Source organism: Branchiostoma belcheri, unplaced genomic scaffold (assembly GCF_001625305.1).
Source record: "Branchiostoma belcheri isolate BF01 breed outbred unplaced genomic scaffold, Haploidv18h27 scaffold488, whole genome shotgun sequence".
Lineage (NCBI taxonomy): Eukaryota > Metazoa > Chordata > Leptocardii > Amphioxiformes > Branchiostomatidae > Branchiostoma > Branchiostoma belcheri.
In genome coordinates this window covers 25,314-41,500 of record NW_017804118.1, presented here as the reverse complement: position 1 = coordinate 41,500, position 16,187 = coordinate 25,314, and the positions used below count along the sequence as shown (strand labels likewise).

The window sequence follows — 16,187 nt, the reverse complement described above, 5'->3', positions numbered from 1 at the left end:
TGGGTAAACTTCCTGGCAGCAAAGTCAAAATTTCTCCTGTTCTACATAACATGTCTCAGAGAGTTTTTGAGTTGTGATGGTTGATTTCTTAAAAACTTTTGTACATATCATTGCTAACATATGTAAATATTCATGCCGAACTTATACCTAGGCCATTCCAATTAAATGTCGTGGAATTGGGATTATTTTCAGAAAATGATTGGAGTGACTGGATCATATAACGTTCACGGGAGGGGTCCTAATTCCGACCCATGTTCCATGCAATCGCACTTATACCTTTGGTAATAAGCCTATTCGCCATTACTAGTGCGCCTGCGCGGAGTTTACTTGGTTACGCAGAATTGGAGATAAACAAACCCGCGGCCGCCATCGTCCCCAGCGCCAGCGTATGTCTCGATTTCCAGCTTACACACGGCGTTACCGGTGGTGACCCGCCTTGGGCTGAGTTCCAACGATGTTCTGGACCTATCTTGCCTAAAATATCGCGATATCTTTATCTTCAAGTGGATTTACGGTACGTTTTTTGACGGTATCCAAGCTAGCGCTAGCGCCTAATTACTATGCTTGCCCCCCTCCCCCATCCTGCATGCCTTCCGTCTTCACGTTTTCCGCTCAATTTTCCGGTCCAATCTCGATAAAACGAGTTTTGGAATACCTTTTTTCGTGTAAGAGTGGTTATTTGTGTACGGTAATGGTGGAATTTTTCAGTTTTAGTCGGTAAAAATTGTAAATAAACTGCATGAGCTTTGTCTTCAGAAGACCGATACACTACGTGTTCTTGTGTCACCCCAAGCACATAGAGCTCTCTAACCACAATCCTCACCGTTTCACCACGACATTATTACCGATTAAAATAATGATTTAGGTAATAGTACAAGCAGTGATGACATCTATATGTTTATAAATATTAAGTGTGGTTTTCGTAGCGGGATACATAGGGTCATGGGGGTTTTGTGCATGCAAATGCCATTGCATTAGTGCATTCAAGACTTGATGTTTTGAACGTAAATCCATCAACTTTTGGTTCAATTTTTCTCTCTTCTTCTTTTTACAGTGTTACTTTCCCGACCTCAACATGAAGCTGTGTGCAGTAGTGAATTGCAGCAATTCAACTTACCATCTAGAAAAATGGAAGAGACATGCCAAATACATGGTACAAAAAGTGGACCATTTTCCTATGAGAAGAAAAAAACCTCATGCTAGGAGAAGAGGGAATAAACTTATGAACAAGCTTGAAGCCAAACCCAGATGGAATATACTAAAAATACAAGTACACTTAGGTTCTGAAATGGTTTCATGAAAGTATATTGTAACCCGCACATAAACAGTGCTGCAAATTGTAATCATGACAGATATTTTATGTACTGAATTTTGATAGTTCTGTGCAGTAATACTGCTAAACTGGTACAGACTTTTAGTCTAACAAGGGTCTGCTGTAAATAGATTCAATATGATTATCTTTTCACTTATTAACTTGAATTAGTGGAAAATAATATATTTGAACATGATGTCAAGTCATTAACACTATATTTACCACTTAAGATACCTTTTTCCGCATGCAGTTGAGAAAGCTGTGGTGAACTGGTGTAGTTGACTCCTTCGTGCCTGCACCACAGGTGCTCCCAGTGATGGTCTAAGTACTAGTACTTAAGTTTAGATCTTTTCCACTGACTGTTGACCATAAGATCAGGTGTATGTAGAGAACTCCAGTCATTTACACTACTTACATCAAACACCTGACCCCTGCGTTTGGATCTTGAAAGTGGAATATTTAATTTGTAACTACTCTCTTGTTGTTTTTCTGACCAAACACAAGAAAAACAAGTCAGTTAACTGCATCGACAGTACTACATACTCACTCACATTCACTATCCGGTTTATTGTCTAAATACTAAATAATATGTGCTAGACAGCATAGGTTGTACGATGGCGATTACTAGATTACTGTAAACATTCACACTGTGATAGAAAACATACAAGCACCGTTAAACATAAACTTACTGTGTTAACACACAAACAGCTCTGCAATCAAAGTGATGTAGAAAATATAATGCCACAGCACTTGGCTCAGATAGTTGATGAAGACAGATATAGTTGAAAACTCAAATTTCTTGAGTTGGAGAACAGTTTTTTTTAAATAAAATATGTAACTTACCAACTCAGATAACCTTTCAATTACTATTTCCCTGGACACTGATTGTACTGTTACATACATGTATATACTATAAAGAAAACAAAACAAGCACCATTTTGATATTTTTCTTATTCCCATATCTCTCTATATGTGGACAGCACTTAATGAATGGTGCATAGGAAATATAATATTAAATATACAATGCCATATATGTTGAGAAAGACCTGTACACTAACACAAGTATTACTGGCAACATGCAACAATCCTTTACTAAACACAAGGTTCTTCAAAGAAAATTAATGCCATGGTTGCTTGAATACTACTGTTATGTCTTGGGTTCTGTATCCTGGGTCTGTGGACAAGTTCGTCTCCGCGGCCAAGACAGTGTGGACTAAGGAGGTAAGATGTGCCTAGTCGTTTGAGGAAGCAATTTCTGTCTGCAGTTGGGGTAATATGGTGGTAAGGGACTTCGCTTACCCATTCAAAGTCGAAGTAGGAGTATGTTTTCTCCTCACCATAGTCGCCCGACAGCCGTTTACGTAGTATGGGAGGCACAGGGCCGGCTCGCTAAACTCATGATCAGTGCTGGGCCGATTTTTAAGTGCGGGGGGAGGGGCATCCTTTGACGTCGTCCTTCGCTTCGACGAACTACCCTTCCGTGAAGCCCACCGGGCCGAGAATAGGTGAGTTTTTTTATTCTTGACTATAATTCTTGACATTCACAACTGAACCTGCTGCTGTCTTCGGCGAATTCGGCAACCGCGTCGTGATTCTTTTAAGCATACGAAGTTGTATGCGCCTTGAAGTTGTAGGCTTTTCCCCCTGGACGTGACTCGCGGAAACGCCTTGAAAACCGGCAGTTACCGGCAGTCTAACCTCAACCAAGAAACGTCTGTCATCTTTGCCGTCCAATAAGATATAAAATCTCCACTTACGGCCCGGGTAAACTCATTTTTTTTAGCTACGTAGCGGGATTCGACACCCGCGCTCGCTGTGTCGCGGGGCGACACGGTTTTGTTTATCTCTCAAAATGGCGGATATTACCCATCATGCATTTCGCGCCGGTAATGGCGAATAGGCTTATAGTTTATCTGACCAAAAACTCGTACAACATGAGGTATAATCTTGACAGATAATGATCACAACGATTAAAGCTGAATAGCTGTGTATTTTACTTCAGTGTAGCGCCTTGCACCCAAGCGTAATGGTTGACGAAACGTACGGCAGGTTTTTGGTCATTTTGCCGGTGGAACGTTCTATCGCAACAGGGGTGCCCTAATTCTGACCTAGTATCAAACACAGTTCGATCTGAGAAGAGAGTTTATACACAAATTATGACTAAAACAATATACAACTGTTTTTCTGCCCCACACAATTCTTTTTACGATTACGCGACTCGCTCCAAAGCGGCTGTTTGAAAAGCAAAACCTGCATTTTTGACACGCTCGTCAACCCCCGAACAAGCGTCGAATTCAAACAGATTTTTCACTCGTCTGTTGTCGGAGTGTACGAACTAAAACAAACTTAGTGAGATTACCGATATCAACACAAAAACTTTATCCATTCTTGCGGTTATTTTAAGGTGCGTGCTCCCATGCATAACGCCGCAACAAGGATTTTTCAAACTAGTACGGAATTAGGGGTAGGTCGGGATTAGGGCACCCCCCGTTATGCGTTTTCCGAAGGTTTGGACTCTCATATTTCTTGCTCATTTTATTGGAATTGTAACTCCTCAATAAAGCGGGTTACCCGGCTGATATCGCCTGACATGAGTTAAAAAATACAAATTTAACCCATGATCATGCAGTGTCACGTAAAGGAGTGGCGGCTGTCGTCGCAAAATTGCCTTAATTCTTCTTTTTTCCAGGAAAAAATAACATTTGCTGAAGACGCTCCCGTCCTCCTAGACCAATATTTCGTGAACGTGTCGACCAAGCCACTGCTGTTTAAGAACATACAGAGGTTTCCAGTTGACTTACTGAATGGAACGACACCTATCGACGTCAATGATAACTACATCATCAGGGCAATCCGTCTTTGGCAAGTCTACAAGATTTACAGGTATGCTTTAAACATTTTCACGGTGAAAATCTGCCTTTTTTCAAAATAGTTGTTTTGGTTTTACCTTTATCATTTTGTCATTGGAGTTGCAATATAGTTAGTGTGTGTGTATGCGTGTGTGTGTGTGTGTGAGTGTGTGTGTGTGTATGTGTGAGTGTCTGTGTGTGTGTGTGTGTGTGTGTGTGTGTGCGTGTGTGTGTGTATGTGTGTGTGTGTATGTTTGTGCGTGTGTGTGTGTGTATGTGTGAGTGAGTATGTGTGTGCATGTCAACAGCATAACTCGAGAAGGTTCATTATCGTCATCATCGTCATCTTGAACATCATCATCAATGACGTCATCATCATCGTCATCATCATCATCATCTTTCTTATCTATTGATTGGATAAAGCTGACTTTAAAAATATATATTTTGTATGTAGAAACCAGAATATCGCGTTTTAACGATAAGTTAGTAATCTAAAACTTAAAGACCCCGTGTGCAGAATTGACACACGAAACATAAAGACTATATATCATTGAATGCCTTTGAACCCTCCCTCTCCATATGGAATAGTAGCTGAGGCTGCAGGTATTAACAGACAGATGAAAGTCAAAACTCTGGAGCTAGTGTTGAATAGTGTGATGAAATTTGCGTTGCTGTGCGTGTTTATGATGTCGTGTTGTTCAATCACTATAACAGAGGAGGCTGACTATGACCTTTAACTTTTGTATGTACAATGAATGCCTAATAAAATATCTAGATTTATGAGGACACCTTGTTGTACCTAAATTTAAAACTCTGCCATAATAAGATCCGACGCGATGACGAAACCTGACACAAACAATAAACCTTTAGTCCACCTTTATTTTCGTAATAGAACAGAGAACCATGTCAACTGCCATCTCTCAATATGCTGAGATGCATGCATTAAATGGAAAGGTTTATTACAACTGTCTCAGTATTCACTTATATCAAGTTGTTTCCATTCCCTTTAACCCTAACTTAACACTTAAACCCTTTTGTTCTCTATCATCATGCAGTCAGCATGGAGAGAAATGTTTGCATGAGATCAAAACAACCGTGACAGAAAAGTGTTTAACATATCTATGGTGGCAGGTGCTTGATCAACCAACTGAATCCATTATACATACATGATAAGAAGTTGGCTAAATATAAAATTAGAACATTAATATTATCACGATGGGTGGTAAACAGGCATCCAAGCCGTTACATTATTTTAGTAAACATAAAGATACAATTAGGTCTATACCGTTTCCCCAGAAGAATGATCTTGGATTTGTCACCACAGGTCATGCTGAATGGCCGCAGTATTTGGTATCAGAGAAATCTAGATCTATTGTGGCGTCTCAGAATGGTCCTTGGTTTCCTGCCATTTACTGTCACGTATTGTATTCTTGGTGCTGTTTTAACATGTTGTAATCTTTATGTATATTAAGCGACGGTCACAACTCGCCGTGCGTGCTTTTTGTCCGTACGTTTTTGTCGTGGCTACGTCTGCTACGTTTTTTCTGCAAACGTAGGGTGGCCGGCCGAGGGAGTACGTCACTCGCAAGGTGTACGTACGTGGTCTGCACGACACGCCTGGCCGTCAGCGGTTGCGTGCATCGTACGTTGCGCAAGTGGTAAGTGAGTTGCACGTGCTTGCAACGTACGATCTCTGTGCGATTGCCACGTTGCCGCGTACAGGCCGTACCTACACGTGCGGCGTGCGCACGATTTCCTTACTCACTCGCACGTTGTAAGTGCGTGCACCTCCTGTTAACTTCATCATCACTAGCCGCCCTGGTGTCTTCCGCGGCCCGTTTCTTTGGATCTTGTCTGGTAGACTTCTTTTGAGCCTTCCTGGGCATCTTGGAGACGAGTTGGCAGTCGCCCGTCAAGTCGTCTTTATATACTGTAGAAATCAGGTGCGTTGCACGTGCGTTGCACGTGCGGAGCACCTGGTATGGTGCACGTGTGTTCTGCGTGGTCATTGAGCAGGTCAACTGGGAAGTGAGGAGTAAGCACGGATGACGCAAGCACCGTGCGTGGCACTCACGTGCTTCGTGCGCTGTCCGTACAGCAATTGCACGTGAGAATAGTGAAGTTAGACTCACGGAGTCCGTACGTTGCACGCTCATAGGCTGTACGGGGCACGCGCGTCGCACGTACTCGCACGCACGGGTGGTAAATCCGCAGACCGCACGTAGAAAAAGTATTACATGCACTTAAGGTTCTACGGCGTGTCTGCGTGCTCCCAAATCCGTAGGATTCCGTACGGAGGTGGTACTCACCACGCACGGATGTCCTACGTTTGCCCACGTTTTTGCACGTAGACAGCACGCAGAAGCACGTACGGCGAGTTGTGACCGAGGCTTAAAGATGTGGAAAGTTGCAGATGGTACCACAGCATTTAAAGAAGTTCGGTTGCTGTTGTTACTAGTACACATTTATGATTACGTCTTCACCTAAAGAAGATAAGAGGTTGTTCTTGGTCTCAGGCATGTCAAGGTGGTTCATCATAACCATAGCCTACTACCAACTAAGGATAGATACAATCAAGTTTTAAAATGAAATTAACAATGTCCAATGTTCGGTCATTTTTCTATGTCAATTATGATTTCAGCGATAAACTAACTGGTCTTTTAACTTTGGGTTCAGCTAGATGTTAGGCCACAGCAAGTAATTTTTATGGATGATATCAGCGCACGTATTAATTTTCGCCTGAAAAATTTGAAAAAAAAACGATAAATTTTGTTGCCCTCTGTCTGTTGTAATGCCAGAACGGATGGTAGATAAACATGAAGAGAGGAAACAAGTCAAGGCTTATTGTGCAGTTGTGTATTTTACTTTGATGCAGTGATGTATTTTGTTCCTTTTAAATGTGATGTTCCCAATAAAAAACATTTTTACAATGATTGGAAACTTTATCTTGTTTTAGTGATGAATGGACGTTGTAATAGTTGGCAGTTGCAGAAATACAATATAGGCATTATTTCTTGTTTTGCAACTTTTACAATATCAAAATTTCAAAATGTAGGAATATTGTATTTTTTGGCAGGCCTTGTTTTGTTGCCCTGTTGCATTACTTTGCGGAGGAATTCATCCATAAAATTTACGTTTTACTTACTTCATTATTGAATAATATCATGGTTATATGGATAATATGGCCATAATGATAATATGGTTATATGCTTATATGGTGATATGGATAAAATGATTATATTGATATATATAAGGCCACAGCAAGTGAATTTTTATTGATGACATCAGCGCGTGCAATTTTTTTGCCTAATTTGGGGGAAAAAACAAGAAATTTTGTTGCCTTCTGACAGTGGTCAACATGCCGAAATTAAATGGGGAAAGATGTCTGCTGCCATGCCGGAAGGTGGATGACAGATACCGGGTAAATATGATGGCGCAATACGAGGCTTTGATTTGATGCAGTGATGAATTTCATTACTTTTATATGTGATGCCCCCACTGAATCAAAACCATTTGTAAACGATTGAAAACTATTACTTTTTGAAAATGTAGGGATCATGTTTTTCTGGCCCGCCTTGTTTTTTTTCACCCTATCACATTAGATTTAGAGTCTGCGGAGGATGTCATCTATAAAATTGCTGTGGCCTGATATGATTATATGGATAATATGGTTATATGGATAATATGGTTATATGGCCGGCTATATATGATATGATTAATATGATATGGATAATTTTAACGTGGAGAAAGATATTTGCTTCATCAGAAAGTCAGCCGAAAGCGGTAAGAAAAGAAGTGAGAAAAGAAAATAGTCTCCACGGATGTTCATATAATAACCATAGTGCTACCTGAGAGTATATATGGTCAATAAGTACTACGAATAGCATCCCAACACAGCTCAGGAAAACTCGAGTCTTCAGAACAGACAACAAACGTTATTTTTTTTAATGAATTGTAGCATTTTCAACCAATATAGACATTGGCAGCTGAAATCAGTTATTAAGGTATGTTTAAGAAATAGACGTTCTTACTCCCATATCCAATATTTCTGTGATTTTAATGAATGGGTTATCTAAAGGCTAAATGTTCAACTTTATCAAGTCCAATATTTGATCATTCTTCCATATCCTTAAAGGAGTACTAACCTCCAGAAGGAAGTGCTATTTTCCGATACATAATGCTGCAATGAATACATAACTAGCCGACTTTTTAAATAATTTCACTTGTACGACTTGCGCGGCGCATGTTTGTAAAGTGATATTAATATCATTTTCCCCCATGCTGAACCACAATTGATACATCCGGGAATTCTGGCTTACGCAATACTCATACACTTCAGGTCAACAGAAACATTTTTCGGCGAAAATGGTAGGAGACAAGCACACTAACAAGCTGATTATTGAGAAATTACTTGCTTTACTTTGCTTGACCTGTGGCTTGGATATTATAATATCAGGATGTCGAATACAGTGGGAGCCAGTTTCATCCTGCATGTTTTGATTTTCTCAACTTATTTGCATGTAAGTATCACTTGAACAGATAATTAGATTACGCCACTTATGGAAAGGATAACTAGATTACGCCGTTTTTTTCATCGTCAATATTTGCGGCATAAATGAGGGGCGATAAGGACACCAAGAAGGGCAATGGTTGGTAAGATACCAAAGAACACAAAACGGTACGAATTTTTCTTATCGCCCCCGAAATGAGGCCTGTAACGTAACTTTTTGTTTAAAACATAGACACCAATGGGGTAGCGTGGTGTATTCTGGGATAGTTTTGAGGGTATTTGAAGAGTTTGTCCTGGATTCGATGCGTTGTAAGACTTGCGCGCAAAATGGGCATTTAATTGTATACTATAAAATAATATGCATTTTTCAATTCCAAAAATAAATGCCTGTCAAAATATAGCACCTCCTTCTGGAGGTTAGTACTCCTTTAATTATGATTTCAGCCATGAATTAACTGGTCTTTTATCAAGGTTCAGGTAGATATTCTGATGCTAGTGTGATACTCAAAATTGTCCTGAGCCACATTTCCCAAGTCCTGCTTGTGCACCAGTTGCCCTTTGACTATGCCACCTTTTATGTTATTTAAATAATATTATCGTTATATGAATAATGTGGTTTTATGGATAATATGGTTATATGGCCGGCTATATGGATACATTTAAAATGAAGAAAGGTATTAGCTTCAACTTCAGCGGAAAGTCAGCAGAAATCAGTAATAGTGAGAAAAGAAGATATAAAGCGCGCAGAATTAGCAAACACAGGAGTATGGATAGGCGCAAGGGCTAGAATGTGCTGGTAATGGCATTTACTTTTGCATACTAGCAAAAATTAAAGTCACGCATGTCGAGCTAATATATGCATGAGAAACGTGTGGAATTTTGCAGGCAGGAAAATTGACCACTGTCTAATTTCAGAAGTACTAGGATCTGTAGCTTCGAAATGTCGATCTAAAACAACTAGAAGGCGAAAAGATAGCATCCGATATCGTTTTGCTAACACTGACAGTGTTATAAGAAACGAAAAGAAATATTCAAAAGTACTCAATTGGTAAATTGATAAATTCGTGGTAGCTAAATAAATGCTATCCTTTCACTTATCATAAGATAGCAGAATAGTTTTGGGGCTAATGCAGCACCCTCCCTGCCTTTGGTCAATTCGAGCACAATGGATTATTTTTGTTTGTTTTGTTTTGTTTTGTTTCCATTCAAATTTGTCACATCTGAGTTTTGAAAAGCCTTGCAATAAATGGCATTGGTAAATTCCAAAATTTTCATTTTTTGTCAAAAGGGTCTGTGAAGAAATATGCATTTTGACAATGTCTTAATATTTCACTTAGTATAGCAAAGAAGTTAGGCTTTGGGTAGTTGTGTACTAGGAATAGCATCATGCACTTACAGTGACAATTTCAAACTTCATTTCTAAAGGGGTTGTGGTAGGTGTTTATGGTGGATACGACATTTAATAGTTGTGTATGCCAATGAAACGTTCGCGTTTGGAACGTTTATAAAAGAGGGTCAAAATGCTTCTTTCAAAGATCAGTTTGGGGCAAATTAACCAGAATTTCAACGTTTGCAGATAAATGTCTTCCTTGAATTATCACATGACGTAACGCGCAGTTCCAAACCAGCCCGCCGAGTCAAATATGCGCAGTCCGCGGCGGCAGAGTTGCCCGGGATGTTTCCAGACACGTAGGCGACCCCGTCATGCCAGATCCAGGTACCCTCAGTCTCGGCGTCCGTCAGACCAGACCAGAGTCCAGGGGTGCATGGGCCACGACTGCAGACGGAATAGTAACTCATTATTTAGCCTCTACTAGGCATCAGAAGCAACTGGAAAGAGTAAACGTTGGCCAAAAAGACGGATAACATGCCAGGGTAGTTGGTACGCTAAGGGAGTGCAGTTTGCCGCTCTCCTGGCATGTTATCTGTCTATTCGACTGATTTCTCTCTTTCCAACCGCTCCTGAGGCCTGGTAGAGGAGACACAGAGACATCGATCAAGCTTTTAACATTCTAGCCCATCACTAACTTTTACAAAAGCACTTGGCTGCTGTAAACAATTACGGAACTGGGGTACTATGTAGAGCTATTTTAATTATCGAATATATTGCTATTGTGCCGTGCAGCATGTTATAGAGAAAATACTTATCACTATTCTTATGTCAACAAAACATTTACATTCCAGAGGTGTTGTTCCCCTTCAGGTACCGACATCATCTGCACCAGCTGTAGCCACCAGTACAGTAATCTCCAAGCAGATCCTACGGTGGCAAGACAGTATCCACTGGCCAGAGCTTTGACCATTGGCCACCATGTAAACCGGGCTAATGGTCACAGCACTGGCCAATGGATACTGTCTTGCCATCGTAGGATCTGCCTTGAAATTACCAGTACAGTGTCGATTCTGAACGGAAACCAAACATCTCTACTTTTCTTGCTAGTGGCCTAATCTCCAAGCAGATTTTGTCTGTTGCCGGGGACTATCAAATTGGCCACCCGAGTTACCATCTATGGGGGGTAAATGGTAACTCGAGTGCCGATTTTATCGCCTCCTCTCCCCGACGCCCGGGAGATTCCTGTTGGCCACGGGTAAATGTAGAAGGGATTAGCGTACCGCAGCAGACGCCTGTCCGCGTCTTCGATCACCGCAGGGTTCCGGACGGGTAGCAGCTCTGCTTGGTCATTCTGGCAGTATGCCACTGCTGCTGGGTAGTTCATCGGTCGTGGTACAAATCGGACACACATCCCGTACCTGACCTGGTAGGGCCTGGCACACACCTCTGTGGTATGTACAAAATTAGTTCACTTCATTGATACGAACGTGAAATATGATATTTCAGTTTAGAATTCTCCTACAACTTTCAATCTTTAACTGTAATTTCTCTTTTAATGTGCATCATGTTTTAGAACTAATCGATATTGCTGTTGTTGTTGTTTTTGTCTTTCTTAATATTGAATTGTTTAAAGAAAATGATCATATTGATTTATCGCTATTAAACTAGATGCTAACATTCGTATCCTGTGTAACACTTTAAATTTTGATGTGGTTCAGTTAGAGACATTTTTGTAAGTTGTACGTAATTCATCCGAATGGCTGCGAGGTGTCAACTGAAAAAAACATTTATATATAAATGTAACAATTGCAAGTGATGAACAGATCGTGTAGTCTCCACCAGACTAACAACGCGGTTGGATAAAATGAAGCCAAGTAAAGAGAACAATTGGGGAGGTTAATATACCCACCATAGTGTTCATTTGACCGCTTTGGAGGGGGGGATTAATACTCCTCTGGACTGACTCTAACGGACAATTATTTTTTGCCAAACTCCAAGATCCATACCCCGTAGGAAACCTGATGGAGCCTACCTTACATGTATGTATATATGTTTGTTTGTTTGTTTGTTTGTTTGTTTGTTTGTTTGTTTGTTTGTTTAGTGTTGGGAGTAGACCTTCACACCTACCACAGACTGGGGGCGGAGCGTAGCTCCAGGTGCCACCTGGTTGACAGACTCGTTCCCAGGCCGTGGCCAGGACTCCCACTTCACACTCGAAGGTGGCAACGGAGCCGATCGAGTAGCTGGGGATGATCAGAGTTCCGGGAACATTGGGAGGGTCCAGTGGACCACAGGTTATCAACTCTGAAAGGGGAGATATTTGTGAATCCAGTCAATCATATTTCAATAGGGGAAACATAGTCAGGGATAGGGAAATACAGTCAGAACCAGGAACAGGGAAACACAGTCAGCACCAGGGACTGGGAAACACACTCAGCACCAAGGACACGAAAGCACAGTCAGCACCAGGGACAGGAAAACACAGTCAGCACCAGGGACGGGGAAACACAGTCAGCACCAAAGACAGTGAAACACAGTCAGCACCAAGGATAGGGAGACACAGACAGCACAAAGGACAGGGAAACACAGTCAGCACCAAGTACAGGGAAACACATTCAGCTGAAGGACAGGAAAACACAGTCAGCACCAGGGACAGGGAAACACAGTCAGCACCAGGGACAGGGAAACACAAACAGCACAAGGACAGGGAAACACAACCAGCACCAGGGACAGGGAAACACAGTCAGCACCAAGGACAGGGAAACACAGTCAGCACCAGGGACAGGGAAACACAGTCAGCACCAGGGACAGGGAAACACAATCAGCACCAGGGACAGGGAAACACAGTCAGCACCAGGGACAGGGAAACACAGTCAGCACCAAGGACAGGGAAACACAGTCAGCACCAGAGACAGGAAAACACAGTCAGCACAAGGGACAGGGGAACACAGTCAGCACCAGGGACGGGAAACACAGTCAGCACCAGGGACAGGGAAACACAGTCAGCATCAGGACAGGGAAACACAGTAGGCACCAGAGACCGGGAAAAACAGTCAGCACCAAGGACAGGAAAACACAGTCAGCACGAAGGACAGGAAACACAGTCAGCACCAGGGACAGGAAACACAGTCATCACGAAGGACAGGGAATCACAGCACCAAGGACAGGGAAACACAGTCATTACCAGGGACAGGGAAACACAGGCAGCACAAGGACATGGAAATACAGTCAGCACCAGGGGCAGAGAAACACAGTAGCACCAGGGACAGGGAAACACAGTCAGCACCAGGGACAGGGAAACACAATCAGAACCAGGAACTGAGAAACACACTCAGCACCAAGGACAGGAAAACACAGTCAGCCCCAGGGACAGGAAAACACAGTCAGCACCAGGGACGGGGAAACACAGTCAGCACCAGGGACAGGGAAATACAGTCATCACCAAAGACAGTGAAACACAGTCAGCACCAAGGATAGGGAGACACAGACAGCACAAGAACAGGGAATCACAGTCAGCACCAGGACAGGGAAACACAGTCAGCTGAAGGACAGTGAAACACACTCAGCACCACGGGACAACGGAAACACAGTCAGCACCAAGGACAGGGAAACACAATCAGCACCAGGGACTGGGAAACACACTCAGCACCAAGGACAGGGAAACACAGTCAGCACCAGGGACAGGGAAACACAGTCAGCACCAGGGACAGGGAAACACAATCAGCACAAGGACAGGGTAACACATTCAGCACAAGGACAGGGAAACACAGTAAGCACCAGGGACTGGGAAACACACTCAGCATCAGGGACAGGGAAACACAATCAGCACAAGGACAGGGAAACACATTCAGCACAAGGACAGGGAAACACAGTAAGCACCAGGGACTGGGAAACACACTCAGCACCAAGGACAGGGAAACACAACCAGCACCAGGGACAGGGGAAACACAGTCAGCACCAAGGACAGGGAAACACAATCAGCACAAGGACAGGGAAACACAATCAGCACAAGGACAGGGAGATACAGTAAGCACCAGGGACTGGGAAACACACTCAGCACCAGGGACAGGGAAACACAAACAGCACAAGGACAGGGAAACACAACCAGCACCAGGGACAGGGCAACACAGTCAGCACCAAGGACAGGAAACACAGTCAGCACCAAGGACAGGGAAACACAGTCAGCACCAAGGACAGGGAAACACAATCAGCACAATGACAGGGAAACACAATCAGCACAAGGACAGGGAAATACAGTCAGCACCAAGGACAGGGAAACACAGTCAGGACCAGGGACAGGAAAAACACAGTCAGTGCCAGGGACAGGGAAACATAGACAGGACCACAGACAGGGAAACACAGTCAGCACCAAGGACAGGGAAACAGTCAGCACCAGAGACAGGAAGACACAGTCAGCATCGGGAACAGGGAAACACAGTCAGCACCAGGGACAGGGAAACACAGTTAGTACCAGGGACAGGGAAACACAGTCAGCACCAGGGACAGGGAAACACAGTCAGCATCAGGGACTGGGAAACACAGTCAGTACCAGGGACAGGGAAACACAGTCAGCACCAGGGACAGGGAAACACAGTCAGCATCGGGAACAGGGAAACACAGTGAGCACCAGGGACAGGGAAACACAGTCAGTACCAGGGACAGGGAAACACAGTCAGTACCAGGGACAGGGAAACACAGTCAGGACCAGGGACAGGGAAACACAGTTAGCAGTAGGGACCAGGAAACACAGTCAGCACCAAGGACAGGGAAACAGTCAGCACAAAGGACAGTGAAACACAGTCAGCACCAAGGACAGGGAAATACAGTCAGCACCAAGGACAGGGAAACACAGTCAGCACCAGCGACAGGGGAACACAGTCAGCACCAGGGACAGGGAAACACAATCAGCACAAGGACAGGTAAACACAGTCAGCACCAGGGGCAGGGAAACACCAAGGTCAGCACCAAGGACAGGGAAACACAGTCAGAACCAGGGACAGGGAAACACAACCAGCACCAGGGACAGGAAACACAGTCAGCACCAAGGACAGGGAAACACAGTCCTCACCAAGGACAGGGAAACACAGTCAGCACCAGGACAGGGAAACACAATCAGCACAAGGACAGGAAACACAGTCAGCACCAGGAACAGGGAACACAGTCAGCACCAGGGACAGGGCAACACAGTCAGCACCAAGGACAGTGAAACACAGTAGGCACCAGGGACCGGGAAACAAAGTCAGCACCAAGGACAGGGAAACACAGTCAGCACAAGGACAGGGAAACACAGTAAGCACCAGGGACAGGGAAACACAGTCAGCACCAGGGACAGGAAAACACAGTCAGCTCCAAGGACAGGGAAACATAGTCAGGACCAAGGACAGGTAAACACAGTCATCACCAGGGACAGGGGAACACAGTCAGCACCAGGGACAGGGAAACACAGTAAGCACCAGTGACAGGGAAACACAATCAGCACAAGGACAGGGAAACACATTCAGCACAAGGACAGGGAAACACAGTCAGCAAAAGGACAGGGAAACACAGTCAGCACCAGGGACAGGGAAACACAGTAAGCACCAGTGACAGGAAAACACAATCAGCACAAGGACAGGGAAACACAATCAGCACAAGGGCAGGGAAATATAGTCAGCACCAGGAACAGGGAACACAGTAAGTACCAGGGGCAGGAAAACACAGTCAGGACCAGGGACAAGGAAACACAGTTAGCAGTAGGGACCAGGAAACACAGTCAGCACCAAGGACAGGGAAACAGTCAGCACAAAGGACAGTGAAACACAGTCACCTCCAAGGACAGGGAAACAGAGTCAGCACCAGGGACAGGGAAACACAGTCAGCACCAGGGGCAGGGAATCACAGTCAGCACTAGGGACAGGAAACACAGTCAGCATCAGGACAGGGAAACACAGTAGGCACCAGAGACCGGGAAAAACAGTCAGCACCAAGGACAGGAAAACACAGTCAGCACGAAGGACAGGAAACACAGTCAGCACCAGGGACAGGAAACACAGTCATCACGAAGGACAGGGAATCACAGCACCAAGGACAGGGAAACACAGTCATTACCAGGGACAGGGAAACACAGGCAGCACAAGGACATGGAAATACAGTCAGCACCAGGGGCAGAGAAACACAGTAGGCACCAGGGACAGGGAAACACAC

At 43.7% G+C, this 16,187-nt stretch overlaps 1 protein-coding gene and 1 long non-coding RNA gene across 2 annotated transcripts in view; one reads left to right on the top strand and one right to left on the bottom strand.

Moving 5' to 3' along the window:
* The first annotated feature begins 302 nt into the window (after positions 1–302).
* Positions 303–2,160, top strand: LOC109479431. Its single transcript, XR_002140788.1, has 2 exons — positions 303–514; positions 1,055–2,160. It is a non-coding gene; the product is annotated as an uncharacterized LOC109479431 (long non-coding RNA).
* A 6,892-nt stretch (positions 2,161–9,052) lies between these two features.
* The window catches only part of LOC109479432 (sushi domain-containing protein 2-like), a 28,228-nt gene continuing 21,093 nt past the window's right edge, over positions 9,053–16,187 (bottom strand). Inside the window, exons 17-19 of the mRNA XM_019781397.1 lie at positions 12,132–12,308; positions 11,285–11,450; positions 9,053–10,448 (exon numbers count right to left, since the gene is read on the bottom strand). Coding sequence (XP_019636956.1) covers positions 10,235–10,448; positions 11,285–11,450; positions 12,132–12,308 — 557 coding nt within the window. The 3' untranslated portion in view covers positions 9,053–10,234. The remainder of the gene's footprint in view (positions 10,449–11,284; positions 11,451–12,131; positions 12,309–16,187) is intronic.